We start from the raw sequence: 17500 nt of genomic DNA on the forward strand, positions 1-17500 counted from the left end.
GAAAGAAAAAAAGGGGAAAAAATATAAATAGAAAAAACTTGACTGTTAACCTCTCTCTCTCTCTCTCTCTCTTTCTCTTTCTATTCGATCGATTAGATTGTGTCTAGTATAAATAATTACGTCGTATGTCATTTAATATTAACATATGTATCTACTTTCGACGAATTACGTATCAATTACCATCGTTAATAGTAACTATAGTCAATTGTCGAAGTAGAATCGCTATCGGATGACTCGTCTAAGATTTAATGAACGTCTTAAGATAATTATATAGATTGACGATCGACGATTCAAATATCTTTCATGTAATTTCTCTCTCTCTCTCTTTCTTTCTTTCTCTCTCTCTCTCCCCCTTTCCTTCCCTCTACCTCTCTCTCTCTCTCTCTCTCTGTCTCTCTCTCTCGTTCTCTTTTTCGTTCTCTTTCTCTCTCTATCTCTTTTTTTCCTTTTTACTCGCGCGATTGCAACCTTTCTCTTTACGTAATAAACGATGCGCTCAATTCTACGGATAAATTATTAACATTTCTTTGATATTATCGAAATAGATTTGAAAAAGAGTGAAAGTAAGGATAGCTATTCTTTTCGCAGTTTGTTTAATATAAACGATATATCTCTTTATTTATATCATAAATGTAATAAAAAATTTTATTATTAATTTTATTTATTAAATCGTTATGATATATATTAATGGAAAAAGAAAAAGGAGAAAAAAAAAAGAAAGAAAAAAAAAGGGAATAAAAGGAAAAATCATAATTATTCGTATGATTAAAGAAATCAAAAGAAATATCTAATTAAAAGAATTTCATTAAATGAACCAAAAGAAATGTATGAATTAAGAAGATTAAGGAAATTGAAGGAAAAAAAAAAAAAAAAAAAAAAAGAAAAAAAAGAAATCTAATTATTCGTATATCTATCGGATGAATCATAAGATGATTTATCCGAGTGTCGACGAGTTTTATTTATTTTTCTTTCTTTTTAGCATCGCCTTAAAGTTCATCACGATACGTTATTAATTCTCGTTATTGTCTTTTTCGTTTCTTTTTTTTTTTTGATTTTTTACCCATGAACGTCGCGCAGAAATTTTTTACAACGACCTAACTTCGATCGAAGAAGCAAGAGTAATTTTTTTTTTCATAAATTTTTTAAGCCTCAATAATAATGCAACCGATGCAACCGATGCAACAGATGCAACCGATGCAATGCTTAACAACGCTTTCGACGGATTATCGTTTATTTTGTAGTTTGGAATATTACATACGTGATACAATAATTTCTACAATAAAATTAACAATACTTTCGTAGATATGTTTCTTGTCGACAGATTAGAATTTTTCATGATAGAGGAATTTTTTCTTTTTCTTTTTTTTTTTTTTTTTTTTTTTTGTTTTTTTTTTTTTTTCTTTTCGTTTTGTTTTATTCAAATCACATCGACAAAAGGACAATAGAATCGTATGGTTCATTGAATTCAATAGATTTACAGATTAGAATTAAAATTGACATATTTAGATAATTAGATTGTTAGACGATAGATTGGAAATTAAATGGATTAGAATTTTAAACGTAAGATTTGAAATTCTTCGAAAAAAAAGTTTTCAATCTTTATAAAAAAGCAACGTAGCAATACTTACGAATATAATAATGTATTTGTTCGATACAAAAAACAAAAAAAAGAAAAAAAAAAGATTATTTCTATTCTATCAAAAAAATTTTGACGCTTCTCTATTACATGAGCTAATATTATCGGAGAAACTTCGTATTATGTCTAAAAAAAAAAAAAAAATAAAATTTCAATAAATTCAACATAATAATTTCATAAATATTTATCTACAATAAAATTATATCGATTAGATTCTAAATATATGACTTTTATCTTTTTATCTTTATATAGAAGGCAACAATGCAATGCAATCGAATATACGTTTATCTATTCTGACGAATGAGAAGTATTTGTTTGATTTAAAAAAAAAAAAAAAAAAAAAAAAAGAGAAAGAAAAAAAACAAAAAAAAGAAAAGAAAAAGAAAAAAAGAACTACTATTCTATCGAGAAAAAAAAATTCTAACATTTAATATTATATAACATTTAATGTTATCCGTGAAATTTCATATTACGTTTAAAATAAAAATTTCCTATATATTACATACCACGTAATAACTTGAAATAAAACAATAAATTAGATTAGATTAGATTAAATCCCAAACTATATATTGTGAAATTCTTCGAAAAATCATTCTATCTATCTTTATAGAAAGGTAGGAACGTTATACCAATGAATTTAATAATTGAATATATTTCTTTGAACATTATCGAATATAATTACATTATCAAAAAAAAAAAGAAAGAAAAAAAAAAGAAAAAAAAAAAAAGGAAAGAACTATTTCTATTCTGCTCGAAAGAAAAATTTCGTAATTTCATATTATACGATTTAATATTATTAAAGAAGAAACTTCGTATTACGTTTAAAGCAAAAATTTCGATAAATGTTAGATAATGATTAAAAAAAAAAAAAAAAAAAAAAAAAAAAAACGAAGAAAAGAAAAGAAAAGAAAAGAAAAGAAAAGAAAAGAAAAGAAAACTTATTTGCTATAAAATTAAATGGATTAGATTTTAAACGTAGAATGTATGAAATTCTTTGAAAAAAAAATCGTTCTACCTTTATAGGTACCAACAATGTCGAGCGATCGAAATCGAGCAAGAATAACCATCGTCGTCGTCGTCGTCGTCGTCGTCGTCATCGTTGTCGTCGTTGTCGGCTTTCACCACATTCACATCTACAACCAATCGCTTGCCGGTCTTCGAACCGATCGGCATGAAGTCTTACATAAGACCGTAAAATGTCCGGGGTAGAAGAGAAAGAGAAAAAGAAAGAGAAAGAGAAAGAGAAAGAGAAAGAGAAAGAGAAAGAGAAAGAGAAGGAGAAAGAGAAGGAGAAAGAGAAAATATAAAAAGAGATAGACCGTATAAACTATATAGTAAATCATAAATACGTATGTAACAGTATTTATATACATATACACTAACATATATAAAGAGAGCCATATGCATAATCATTCGCCATTCGTAATCGTTTAGTTACGTTATGCGAACGTTGCGATTATGCTAATGTCTATCTCTTCTTCTTATCGTTCGTTTGTATGCAAGATCTGTAGTCGCATAAATGCGAATCGACTTTTTTTTTTCGACTTATCAAATGAATAAGTAACTATTGTACGTAGTTATGCCAAAAATGGTCACGAACGGGATCGTGGTCGTTCTTCGGGATGTTAGGCCATGTTCACGTGATCAAAATGATTTCTCAAGAATTAAATTTTGTATTTAATAAATTTACATATTTGTAATGGCGCTAATGAATTTCGAGGAAGTTTACGAATTTTATAATTATTATTCTTTTTCATTCTTATTTATTTTTTCTTGCGTGTGTACTTTTTCTTGTATTTTCTTTCTATTTTTACGAAATTTCGCGTAATGCTTGAACGAAAAAAAAAAAAAAAATAAAAAGAAATGTTCGACAATGCTGAAAATTTATTAACAAGCGTAACGTACTATCGTTCTCAAATGATCGCTTCAATAAGCAAGCACGCGTATAGCAACGATGGATATGGAAAAGATTAGAATGGAAAATGGGGTCGGGGAATGTGCGAAAGAGTGTGGAAAGAAGGGGAAATAATTACGAATAATATCCAAAATGAAAGAAAATATTTAATGCGAATCAAAAAAATTATGTTAGAAAAGTGATTACATTTTTTTTTCCTGTATTGTCTTTTCTGTTTCTTTTTTTTTTTTTTTTTTTTTTTTGTTTTTTTTTTATTCCCAATATATATATCCAAAGATCCATATTAAAGTGCTTAAGTGCGTATCCACGATGGCGAATTTAATGATTAATGAGAATGGAATGAAAATTTTTTTAACGTGAAAACAGAGATAAATGAATTAAAAGGAAAGAAGAAAAAGAAAAAAAAAAAAGGAAAAAAAAAGTAGACACGATCAGTGAATATTACAAAAAAAAAAAGAAGAAAAAGAAATTAAGTAGAAAAAAAAGAAATTAAGAAGAAAAAAAGAAATTGTAATACGACGTTTTAAAAACGTAACTATCCAAAGTAGTTGTTATTTTTCCTCGGCTGTTTAACTCCATGATCCTTTTTCTTCGGGTGCGTTCGGACGAACGACGAAAGTGTACGAACGAACGAACGAACGAACGAACGAACGAACGAAAGAACGAAAGAACGAACGAACGAACGATCGTCGCTCGGTTAAGAAATCATTAAAAAGAAAGACAGGTAAGTGAGTGAGAGAATAAATAAGTAAATAAGTGAGTGAGTGAGTGAGTGAGCGAGCGAGCGAGCGAGTGAGTGAATAGCAAACTAAATAAGAAGGGTGGGGTCGAGGAGACATGGTTTTCACGAATCCGAGTGAAGGGAGAGAAGTCCTGGTGTTCTCTCGAGGCCAATAACTGTTCGAGCCAATAACTGTCGAGGAAGCATTCAGATATAGTCATAGTAGAACACACAGACAAAACAGTAGGTAACAATCTAAATCTAACAATATTATCCGGACTATGAGACGTTCGAGAGGTACGATCCTATTGGCCCTCCTGTTGGCCATATTATCATCGTCCGGTGAGTCTTCATTTTTTTTTTTTACTTTTTTTTTTCTTTATTTTTTTTTTTTTTTAATTTTTTTTTCTGTCCTCTTTTTTTTTTTTTTTTTACTCATTCGTCGTATACATATATACATGTATTTATGTAATCATGGATATATACAGTTATGGAGTTTTTACTTTTCGTTATTAAATTTTCGTCGCGTTCAGGAGAACTTGTCGTCCTTATAGATCAATGTACGCGAGTGCATTGACGCGTCGCATCACAATGATGCAAACATGGCGCTTAAGATACGTCGGTCTGATACATCCCACGCATACACCATCTTTATTTATCATCGGAATTAACTTTCCATCTCGAATAATCGAATCGGATACGATGACGTTCATCGTTACTCGTTCGACTCGTTCTCACGCGATAGGTCATTTCCTTTCAACTATACTTTTTTCTTCTTACCATATGGACGCTTGTTAACGTTCTAATCCGTAAACGATAAGCACTTATTATGACATAATGATGATCTTTCTATTCTCCTTCGATTGTATTTTTCTTTTTTTGTTATCTTTTTTCTTTGGTTTTTGTTTTTTTTTCCTTTTTTTCGTTTTCGTTTTTTTTCCTTTTTTTTCTTTTTTTCTTTTCTTTTATGTTATTTCTATTCGTCGTAATCGTGCATCCTTCTATTTTTTTTTTTTTTTTTTTTTTTTTTTTATTCATTTACACATGAAAAACAATTTCTTAGATATTTTTCTTTTCCCTTGATTCATTATAATAATGATAATAATGATAATAATTATAATAATAATAATAATAATAATAATAATAATAATAATAATAATAATAATAATAATAATAATGATAATAATTATTATAATTATTATTATTATTAGATATTATATAAAATAGTAATAATAATAATTAATATTATTATTTTATATTGATTGTTTATTACTTTATATCATTATTTCTTACTATTTTATATTTATATTTATTTTTATATATATGCATATATTTTATATTAATTATTATTGTAAATTAATTATTATTATTATTATAAAGTAATAATACTAAAGTAATAATAATAATAATAATAATAATAATAATAATAATAATAATAATAATAATAATTGTTATAATTATTATTATTATTATATATTATATAAAACAGTAATAACAATTATTATTACTATTGCTTTATATTGATTTTTATTACTTTATATTATTATTTCTTACTATTTTATATTTATATTTATTTATATATATATATATATATACATATATTGTATATTAATTATTATTGTAAATTAATTATTATTATTATAAAATAATAATGATAAAAAAACAAAATAATAATAATAATAATGATAATAATAATAATCGTGTTCATTATTCCAAGCTTAAAGAACATTCGATATTTACGATGAGAAAGTCTAAGCATATTTACTATCTATTTCGTCCTTGAGATATATAAACATATGTATAGATGAAATAAAAATGTTACCAACGATATTTATAGATTCTGTCTTCGTCTGATTAACTTTCATTCAATGTACAATATAATTCAATTTATGTTCGATTGTATTCAATATAAATAATAATATAAATATTAATTTTATAGTTAAAGCTACTACGCTTTACGGTGCACCGCCATGTCCCGATCCGTACGGTGTACACGCATATGCTCATCCAGAGGATTGCAATAGTTTTTTCTTATGTACGAATGGCACGTTGACACTCGAACATTGTGAAAATGGTTTACTTTTTGACGGACACGGTGCTATACATAATCATTGCAATTATTATTGGGCCGTTAATTGTGGACACCGCCAGCACGATCGTAATTATATCTTAACAAATATTATTTATACCAATTAAAACATCATTGAAATATTTCTCAAAGATATATTAATGTTACATTAATATAATTTCTTTCTCCCCTTTTTTTTTCTTTCTTCATATGAAAGAAAAAAAAATATGGCAAATAATAATAATAATAATAATAATTAAATAATTAAAATAAATAAATTGAATGAATTTATAGTATAAAGAAAATAAATTTTGTAAATAAATTAATATAGTTTGTTGTAATAATTATTTTTAAATAAAATAATATTAAAATTTTTAGTTAAAGTATAAAGTAAGAATAAATAAAATTGATGTTATTGATAGTAATGAAAGTGATTTTTATAATAATAATAATAATAATAATAATAATAATAATAATAATAATAATAATAATTAATTTACAGTTACACCTTTGAGCTCGCCCGGTTGCGAATTTCAATTTGGACTTTATCCCGATAGTGATACCTGTAGCACTACGTATATCAAATGTGTACATGGACATCCACTTCAAGAACATTGTGATGCTGGTTTGGCTTACGATCCGAAAACTCATACTTGCGTATGGCCTGATCAACTTTTGCCATATTGTAATCCGGAAGCCATTGTTGGTTTCAAATGTCCTCATAAAGTACCAGCACGTAGTGCTGCAGCTAAGTTCTGGCCTTTCCCAAGGTACGATATAAATTCAATTATATGATTTTTTTTTCGTTCGTTGTAATCATTCGTAGGCATCATTCGTTGTAATCGTTCGTTGTAATCGTTCGTTGTAATTGTTCGTTGTAATCGTTCGTTGTAATCGTTCGTTGTGAATATTCATTGTAATCATACGTTGTAATCTTTCGTTGTAATGATACCTTGTAATAATTTATAAAGTATAGAGATGTATCTAGGATGAGGAGGAGGATAGGGGAGGGGGAGGGGATGGGGTTAAGTAAGGCTTAAATATTAATGCCCGAGATGGAAAATAATATTTGTAATTTAAAAAAAATTTCAATAAGAATTTTTGTCTACAATCAAAATTATATTTAACGATATAATAGAAAAGAAAATATTAAATTGGAATGATATTTTTAATCTATTTTAACGATTTCTCATAGTTATTAGAAAATTATCTTAAAATTATCTTAAAATTATCTTAAAGTTATATACCCTTTGCTGTTATCATAATTTTTGAGAATTATTTTATAATTTATCATAAAGACGTATCCATCGTGTTATCGTAATTTTTGAACGATCATAACTAAAAAAGATAAGAAAGAATCTTTGAAATGTAACAATTTTTTTTAAAATGTAAAAAAGAAAAGAAAAATGTTTTTTATACCAAAAAAAAAAAAAAAAAAAAAAAAAAAAAAAAAAAAAAAAAAGAAAAAAAAATATTCTGAATGAACTTTTGTTAATTGAATTCTTTCGAAAGAAAATGTTCATTACGGAATGTTCATTTCTTTCTTTTTCTTCTTCTATTTACGTATATCGTATACGTTCGTAGATATTTTTCAAATTACGTTTCATCCTATCGTCAACGTCCGATTCGTCAATTTTCTTCTGAAACGCATGAAATTTTCTCGTTAGATTCCCGGTGCCTGGTGACTGCGGTAGATTGATAACTTGCGTCGAAGGACATCCCCGTCTTTTGACATGCGGCGACGGTAAATTATTTGATTCCGTTAGTTTGAGCTGTCTCGAACCCGAAGAGCTACCACATTGGTACGTACAAAATAAAAATAAAAATAAAAATAAAAATAAAAATAAAAATAAAAACAAACATAGCACAAATTATAATAGGCAAATTAAAATGTTTTCATTATAATTATCCTTTATAATATTAATTATAATATAATAATAAATAATATTTTATTTTTCAGTGCCAATAGCCTGTAATAGTTCGATCGGTTTAATTACATCATACACGTGTAATGGGATCTTTTTTCTTCATTTTTCCTTTCATTTCTTTTTTTTCCCTATTTTTCTTTTCCTTTTTTTTTTTCTTATTTTTTTTTTTTATAAGAAACATGACACACTGTACATGAAGAAGAAGAAGAAGAAGAAGAATAATAATAATAATAATAAGAAGAAGAAGAAGAAGAAGAAGAATGTGAACGTCTTACGTCATAGTTACAACTACGACGTAAATAATTACAACGGATGAAAAATCTAATATCTATTTTTGATGGTGGCAAAATAAAATATATCGATGAAATATGGCCATTCATCGTATTGGGCTATAAATATAGATGTATCAATATTCGTTATAAAAATTATCTGTAATATTTTCTATTTAATGATTGACAAATTGAAATAAAAATCTATTAAGGGTTACATCAACGTACGATTAAGATAATTGTCATAATAATTTGTCATAATTGTCATTGAACCAATCACACCAATACAATCACAATTTCTTATATCCTTTGCGTGTTAAAATATAAATGAACTAATAATAATAATAATAATAATAATAATAATAATAATAATAATAATAATAATAATAATAATAATAATAATAATAATGATAATAATAATAATAGTAATAGATATTAATACTTGGAAAAAAAATCTCTCGATATCATACTTCAAGGTCTCTGAGGTCGAGAATATATTACATTCATACCATACACACGATATTACAACGTGTTTACGTATTGTTGTTACGAGCAATATCGACAAAAAAGAAAACAGATAAAAAAAAAAAAATGAAAGGCCGTAATACATTTGCCTTGACAATTGTTCGATAAAGTTCGATAAAATACGAACACATAGTTTATTTTTAATCGAACTACCGTAGTATAGTTTTGTTATAGTTTTTTGAAAAAAAAAAATATATATATATATATATTTAGGTGCTGGGAAAATCGTGGAATGAAACGTTTAGCGGCGTCTAAAAAAAATATACAATATACAGTTTATTTCATGTATTTCTACATCGAGCAGGTGTAATTGCGTTTGAACATTTTTAATACGATTAAAAAAATGGTAGTGTGTGGGAGGGGGAATAGGAAGGAGGAGGAGACGAAGGGCAGATAATAATAGTAGGGAAATGGCTAAAAGGAGAAATATTTACACATCTTCACCAAGGGATGAACGTGGGAGCGAATGATGAGGGGGAGGGTTTTGTGTTTGTTGAAAAAAAAAAACAAAAAAAAAAACAAAAAAAAAAAAAAAGAAAAACAAGGAAGAAAAGAAAAAAACAAGAAGAAAAAAATAATACGAAAAACAAGGAAAGATAGAAAGGAAGAAACTTAACGATCTAACGCTCAATCATGTTTACGCTATTACCGAAGATAATATATAAGTTTCGTTTACTTGCGGAACGAGGACATTAAAGAAAAAAATTAAAATAAAATAAAAACAAAAACCGTGGTAAAGAGGGCCCATAGGGGGTGGGGGATGGGTGGTGATGGATTAGAGACATACGGGAGAGATACAATTTCTCTCGAAAGTAATCACTATTTTTCAATAATTCTATAATGATTTCAACCCCTAATGTTTCGATGCTTTTACGACGTAATGGAAGAGAAAATAATAAGTGTACGAGAGAGAAAAAAAAAAGAAAAAGAAAAAGAAAAAGAAAAAGAAAAAACGAAAAAAAGAAAAAAGAAGAAAAGAAAACATTATAATTTGGAAGCTCATTCTCAAAAGCGTGTAACTTTCATCGTTCTTTTCGTATCGTCGTTCGTGTGTCCGTCTTTCTGCGTTTGTGTGCGTGTCTGTGTGTGTTTGTGTGTGTGTGTGTGTTCTTTCTTTTTTTTTCCTTTCTTTTATCATATTCTTTTTGTTTTTTCTCTTTTTCGTTTTTTCTTTCAAACCATATGACGGAACGATTTAAAATTAATTTCTAGGACGTGCTCGAAGGGGAATTGGTAGGGCACCGGCCGGAAGTGGCGGTACGCCAGGCGGTAAATTTTCTTCTTCGGGTTCTTGCTCGATTCTACCATCTTGCAAATCCCCATCCAAACTGGGTTGCGTCGTTGGTACGTCACAATCCTCGGTAGGTGGTACGACGCATCTCAATGATCGTCTATCGAACACCAACATGGCTGGGCATCTTTGTAAACGTGGATAACCACCTTGGCATTGCCAATAACGATTGCAAGACTTTCCTAATGGTACGTTGCCGTTAGCGTCGTCATTACAAAGTGCTGTAATACATATACACATATATATCATTAATTAATCGTTTCATATACATTAACACACACACACACACACACACACACATATATGTAGGAAAAAGAAGGAAGAAAAAAAAACAAGAAGAAAAAATCAATGTACATAATCATTGTACAATATAATCATTGAAAAAATCAATATATATATATATATATATATATATATACATTGATTAATATTCGAGATAAATAAGTAACTTACTTTAAGTTATAAGTAAATAAGTAAATTACTTACTTTATATTACATGTCGTTTTGTTAAATATGTATATATATATATGTATATTTCATATATACATATCATATATAAATTTATATTATATATATATTTATATTATATTATATATAATATGTATATTTTTTACCTACGTATTTACATACTTGTCATTGTTTTATTGTATATAAATATATATAATATATATATACAATATATATATATATATATATCATATATAAATTTATATTATATATATTTATATATAATATATATATTTATATTATATTATATATAATATGTATATTTTTTACTTACGTATTTACATACTTGTCATTGTTTTATTGTATGTAAATATATATAATATATATATATATATATATATATATATATATATATATATATATATAACAAAATGACATGTAATATAAAGTAAGTAAGTTACTTACTTACTTACTTACTTACTTAATTGTCTCGAATTAATATATATATATATATATATACATTTAACAAAACGATATGTAATATAAAGTAAGTAATTTACTTACTTATTTGTCTCGAATATTAATCAATGTACTCCTCTCTTTCTTTCTCTCTCTTTCTCTCTCTTTCGCTCTCTTTCTCTCTCTCTCTTTCTCTCTCTCTCTTTCTCTCTCTTTCTCTCTCTTTCTCTTTCTCTTTCTCTCTCTCTTTCTCTCTCTTTCTCTCTCTTTCTCTTTCTCTTTCTCTCTCTCTCTCTCTCTCTCTCTCTTTCTCTCTCTCTCTCTCTCTCACTCATTTACTCTTTCCTCTCGAAATCTCGTTTTTCGATGGTGGAAGAACAAAAACAGAAAAAGAAAAGAAAGAAGGAAAAAAAGAGAAAAAGAACTGAAGGAAGGAAAAGAAACTAAAAGAATCGCGCGAAGGTTAAAGAAAAAAAAGAAAAAAAAGGGGAAAATAAAAAAGAGAGAAAAGATATCGAAGAGAAAGGCATAACGAGTCGAGATTACTTTCTTTTTTTTTCTTTTTTCTTGTTTTCTCCTCCCTTCTCTCCCCCCCCCCTCTCCACACTCTCTATCTCTCTCTCTTTTTCTGTCTTTCTCGCTCGATCAATGAGAAAATTTTTAACGAGATAATATATACAAGGTTCCAATACTCACGATGCTTTTGACAACCCTCGACATTCTCGGGCCAATCGCAGGACCGTGCCCTTTCGTTGTAAAGTAGACCACCAATGCACAATTGTTCGGTAGCAGTGCCATTCCAACAAGTCCAATATCTCGTGCAAGATGTCTCATGGCCGAATATACCATAAAGCCAATCGCAATGGTCCGCTGATATTGGTGGATTAGCTTGGCGTTTACCATCACAGTAATTTGCTCTCCATGGATAATCACAACCCTCTGTTACACCCCTATGTTTTCCAGCGAATACGAGACCATTAGGGCAATCAAATAATTCTGGTCTACCGTTAACGCATTCCCAATAACGATCGCAATATTCAATATCGCCGACCACTCTTGATTTTGTCTGACAAGGATCCTCCTGATGTTGTTTCTGACCGTAACATTCTGAAATATTTAATTCTTTTTTAATTATATGAACGATTATTATTATTATTATTATTATTATTATTATTATTATTATTATTATTATTATTATTATTATTATTGTTATTGTTATTTTATTTCTGTTTTTTTTTTTTAAACACGACGTTTGCGAAATCTTAAATCACGTTCCTCGTGATACCATCGTTAAGGATTCTCAAGGACGAAATGCGTAAAAGAGATGCCACGCATTTGCAATGTTTCATCATCATCGTCATCATCATCATCAAGGAAAACGTGTGTTTGTATACGTGTGTATTTGTGTGGGTGTGGATGTGTGTGTGTGTTTCTTTCGAATTAAAAATTTTCACACGTCTTTCTTTTTTTATTCCCTTGATTTTTTTTTTGTCTTCTTCTTCTTCTTCTTTTTTTCTTTTTTGATTTAACAACAAGTTTGAAAGTCACTCTCGATGAGTGCATAAATAAATTCATTAAACGTGTCATCGTAGTTGTTGGCGACGTCAACGTCGGCGTCCATGACATTATGAATATCGAATTATTTTTCTCGTTTTGTACTTTCTATGGTTATATTTTAAACTCAATGATTTATTCATACGTTTCTCAAGAAAAATTATTCTAAATATGGAGATGGTGTTAATAATTATTTAATTATTTTCGCCGTTCACATTTATATTGATCGTTGAAATTATCTTGGAATATTATTTTGAAATATTTGAAGGTCACAATGGAAATACGCGATAATCGCAATATACGTTTTTTTTTTACGTGTTAACAAATTTTTTCTTTTCACATTGTAAATATTTATTAATAAATATGTCTTATAATGATTGATAATGAACCGATTGAAATTTGAAATTCGTAAAAAGTGTAAGGCAATTTTATAAATATGCCTTTTGTTTCGAATTTTTCCACAGATTGTAGTTAAAATTTTTGTGAATTTTTTCAAAAAAAAAAAAAAAAGAAAAAAAAAAAAAGAAAAAAAGGAAAAAAAATTAAAGAAAAGAAAAAACAATAATAAACAATTGAGATCTAAAATCTTCGCGATGCTTTTTCATAAAAGAAAAATCGTAAAATTCGTCCGCCATATTGATAAAATATTGTCATTCGTTTATATTTTATTCCTAATTGAATCTTAATAAAAAAAAAAAAAAAAAAAAAAAAACCCTAAATTGAATTCAATTAAATTTAATTATTTGACGTCGTTTTGAACAATGTAGAAAAATGATTTATCTCGAAATTGTGATCGTCCAAGTATCGTGAAAATTTTTTCATTAAAAATATCTTCTAATATCAGCCGATCGAATAATTAAATAAAAAAAAGAAACAAAAAAAAAAAAAAGAAAAGAAAAGGAATTAAATTTCTCAAATATACCACGTTTAATTGCGATAGATAATTAAAATAAATTATCTTTTTCCGAATGATTCTGAAGCAAACGTTGAAAAATAATTCTCACATCGTTATTTGATTAAGAATGTAAATACTTTACGTATTTATGTAACGCATTTCTCTCTTAGATAATGTAATACGAATTAAATCGGAAATCAGATATTCACTGACATTTTACAACTAAATATGTACGAGTGCGATTAGAAAAGATAAGGTAATTGAAAAAAAAAAAAAAAAAAACAAAAAAAAAGAAAAAAGGAAAGGAATGAAGAAAAATGAAAAGGAACAAAACGAGTAGAAACAAAAAAAAAAAAAGAAAAAAAAAAGAAAGAAATAAAATAAAAAGAAACTAGTATGACCATAGAGTGGTGAAAGTGTAACGAGTTTTGTCGCGAAATGTTAACTGGAAATCGTTGGAAAAAAAAAAAAATAAATAAAAAAAAAAAAGAAAAACGTTCACGTAAAGCGTACATAAATAAATAAATAAATAAATAAATAGAGTGAGAGAGAGAGAGAGAGAGAAAGAGAGAAAATAGTTGTTATAGGACGTTCGATCAACGAGACTTGTCATTCTCGTCTGATATATATTAAATACTGCATCATATATTTAATAATGTCATTAACTTTTACATTCTCACATTGCGGTAATAAGAGTACGAACGCTTTCACCGAACGTGCTAATTTCCTTCCGACGTTAATGTATTTAAAAATTACGTTAATAAAACTAAATGAAAGTTGGATAGGCTTATTTGAAAACAGAAAAAAAGAAAAGAAAAGAAGAAGAAATATAATAATTGTCTTAATGGATTTCTTAATAGAAGAAAAGTAAATCTATATATATATATATATATATATATATATATATATATATGTATGAACAAAATATATAGATAATATTTATTTAAAAATATTCACCAATAAAATGTCTACGACGAAACGTTCCATATCGAAAGTTTATGAGTAAATGCTAAATTTAAAAAAAAAGAAAGAAAAGAAGAAAAAAAAAAACAAGAAAAAGAGATCATTTAATAAAACCTATGTCCTATGTGTTATCTTTAAATTTACGAATAAAAATATGGCCGACACAGGCGACTCAAGAAAACTACGATATTATTAGCAATGAAATGATTAAAGAAATGTATACAATAAAAAAAAAAAGAAAAATATTTGACTTTAAACGTATCTAAGGATAATTATTTAATTAATACGAATGAAAAATATCGTTCAATATAATTTATCAATTAATTACACGATACATAATAAAATCCCTTTAATGGTATCTAAGATGATTATTACATATGTACGCATGTAAATAATCACAGTAAGGAAGTCGTGAAACGGGTGAACGTTCCAAAAAGATTAATATAATACGATCGATACGGCATTTCGTTTTAAAAATTTACACGAATAAAAGTATGTAAATAGTAATGTATAAGTTTAAGGTGGGAAGTCGGCCAGTATCTCGCTCCCAAGAGTGCGCTCTCTCGTGGATTATACGAGTGAAAGTTCCTAGCCTTGACTCGCAACCTTCGTGGCAAACCTCGCCTTGTATCTCGCCTCTCCCATCATCAAACTCTCCGGAATATTTACGGTATTAATATTAAAACTTTTAATGCCATTTTAAAAAAAGAAAATATATATATATATATATATATATATATGTTTTTCTAAAAATATTTTCAATATCTCGAATCAAATTGATTAATTATAATTTGTTCAACGAGAAGGAATCTGTCGATTTATAATGTTTTCTTTTTTTTTCTTATCGAGAAACAATCATCTCAATGAGAGTGAAATTGATTTTATTTTAATAAAAAATAAGAAGAAATTTAAACATATTCATACATGGAGTAAAAATTCAATTATTGATATAATCTATCTTTTAATCTATCTTTTAAATATACAAAAAAAATATATATATATAAATATTATTTTTCTTTAAAATTGAAATACTTTGATCTAAAGTGATTAATGTAGAATATGATTAAGATGAAAAAAAGGAAAGAAATAAAAAAGAAATCAAGAAAATTCTCTATAATATATATAATATATTTTTTAAATATACACATATATATATATATATATGTGTGATATAGTATTTGTTTCAAAAATTTCAATATCTCGATTCAAATTGATTAATCAATAATCATCGATATAACAAATTTTATAATGCAAAATGATCTCAAGGAAATTGAAATTATTTTTTCACAATAAAGAGAAGAACATAACAACAATGACAAAACTAATGTAAAAAGTTTCATTTTTCTGCAAAATTCTAATAACTCGATTTAAATCGATTTAATCGTAAAAAAATCTATATTAAAATTTTCTGAATTTTTTCATTGAAAATAATCCACTTATGCTGGATCGATATCGATACGATAAATGAAATAGAAAATAGGAAAAAAAAAGAATGAAAGACAAATAAAAAAAAAAAAAAAGAAAAAAAGCAAAACTAGAGCAAAATATCCGATAGAGGTATGTCATTTTATATTGATAAAATGTTCTTTTATCAACATAATATTGACCAATCGAATAATGAAAAATGTCTATGCGAACAAATTTCTAAAAGCTCATCTACAAATTTCACACAATCAAGCAATTATCTCTTCCCGTTGTGTTTTACATTGTTCGTAAATCAAAAAAAAAAAAAGAAAAAAAAGAAAAAAGAAAAACAGAGAAACGAAAACTAAAACACAAAAAAAAAAAAAGAAATGGGAAGAAAAGAAAAATAGAGATAGAAATAGAAAAGAAGAAAAAAAACAAGACAGAGAAAGAAAAAAAGAATGAAATAACAACAAAGACACATTTCAATAGAGTTCATTACACTTGAATATACGTATGTATTTACACGTATGTATGTATGTATGTATGTGTGTATATATGTACGTGTATATGTATTCATATCGATGATATCAAAGGTGTTAAGGTCTAGCTCGGTTAAGCGCACGAACTATTACGGTCAATGACGATTTCTATGTATGTAACTTGAAGATTAACCTTCTTCATGATACTTTTACAAGAAGAGTGACGTAAAAAAGAAAAAGAGAGAGAGAGAGAGAGAGAGAGAGAGAAAGAGAGAGTTGATAAAATACATAAAAAGCATTTTACATCGTGCTCTTTCCAAAAGAAGAACCTTTCTAACTAATATATGTAAACACATCATATATATATATATATATATATATATATATATATATGTACATACAATAAAGTCATTCAGTGTTTTCATATGAATGAAAGATAACGATTCATAAAGATATAATACGAAACGTATCTTAAAAGGTAATCGAATAATTTTAATTCAATTGAATGATTAATTTCTTCTTTCTTTGGCCTTTTTCTTTTTTTTTTCTTTTTTAATAATTCCATCGGTAATGAAGAATAAATAAAAGAAAGAATTATTTGAAATAATTAATAAATAATCGTTCGAATTTTGTCAAATAAACAATTTTGTATCATTTATTTTCTTTTGTTTTCTTTTCTTTCTTTCTTTTTTTTATCGTCGATCTATGATAAAAAAAGAATATGTATATATATATATTTTTTTTTTATATATATATATATATAATTTTTTACGGATGATTTATGAATTATTATCACGTTGGAACGTAAACGTGGCAAGTAGGAGGAGACATATCATTGAACGAGTCTCTTATGTAAGGGACGCAATATAGAAACGGTGTACAGAAAACGGTGCCGACGTTCTTTAAGCGAACGCTTTTACTTTCCCTTCTTTTACGACTCCTT

At 26.9% G+C, this 17500-nt stretch overlaps 3 protein-coding genes across 3 annotated transcripts in view; 2 read left to right on the forward strand and 1 right to left on the reverse strand.

Moving 5' to 3' along the window:
* LOC118447256 (protein obstructor-E) overlaps positions 1–44 on the forward strand; it is a 2186-nt gene extending 2142 nt beyond the window's left edge. Inside the window, exon 4 of the mRNA XM_035879003.2 lies at positions 1–44. This exon is cut by the window's left edge and continues 72 nt beyond it. The gene's annotated coding sequence lies outside the window, so the exon portion shown is untranslated.
* A 4354-nt stretch (positions 45–4398) lies between these two features.
* On the forward strand, positions 4399–8764 carry Cpap3-d (cuticular protein analogous to peritrophins 3-D). Its single transcript, XM_035879325.2, has 5 exons — positions 4399–4614; positions 6212–6430; positions 6843–7110; positions 8008–8142; positions 8301–8764. Exons 1-5 carry the CDS (start codon positions 4554–4556, stop codon positions 8314–8316), a joined length of 699 nt encoding a protein of 232 aa, XP_035735218.1. The 5' UTR covers positions 4399–4553; the 3' UTR covers positions 8317–8764.
* Positions 8765–9314: 550 nt separating this feature from the next.
* The window catches only part of LOC118447415 (protein obstructor-E), a 13317-nt gene continuing 5131 nt past the window's right edge, over positions 9315–17500 (reverse strand). The window contains exons 2-3 of the mRNA XM_035879324.2: positions 11956–12366; positions 9315–10574 (exon numbers count right to left, since the gene is read on the reverse strand). Of these exons, the coding sequence (XP_035735217.1) occupies positions 10264–10574; positions 11956–12366 (722 nt within the window). The 3' untranslated portion in view covers positions 9315–10263. The remainder of the gene's footprint in view (positions 10575–11955; positions 12367–17500) is intronic.

The sequence above is a fragment of the Vespa mandarinia genome, chromosome 20, assembly GCF_050613455.1.
Source record: "Vespa mandarinia isolate Hongniang chromosome 20, ASM5061345v1, whole genome shotgun sequence".
NCBI classification, from domain to species: Eukaryota; Metazoa; Arthropoda; class Insecta; order Hymenoptera; family Vespidae; genus Vespa; species Vespa mandarinia.

Coding starts and splice junctions, on each gene's coding strand:
- Cpap3-d (XM_035879325.2), top strand. CDS start 4,554: ATGAGACGTTCGAGAGGTACGATCCTATTGGCCCTCCTGTTGGCCATA. Junction 4,615..6,211: donor GGCCATATTATCATCGTCCG/GTGAGTCTTCAT, acceptor TTAATTTTATAG/TTAAAGCTACTACGCTTTAC. Junction 7,111..8,007: donor AAGTTCTGGCCTTTCCCAAG/GTACGATATAAA, acceptor TTTTCTCGTTAG/ATTCCCGGTGCCTGGTGACT.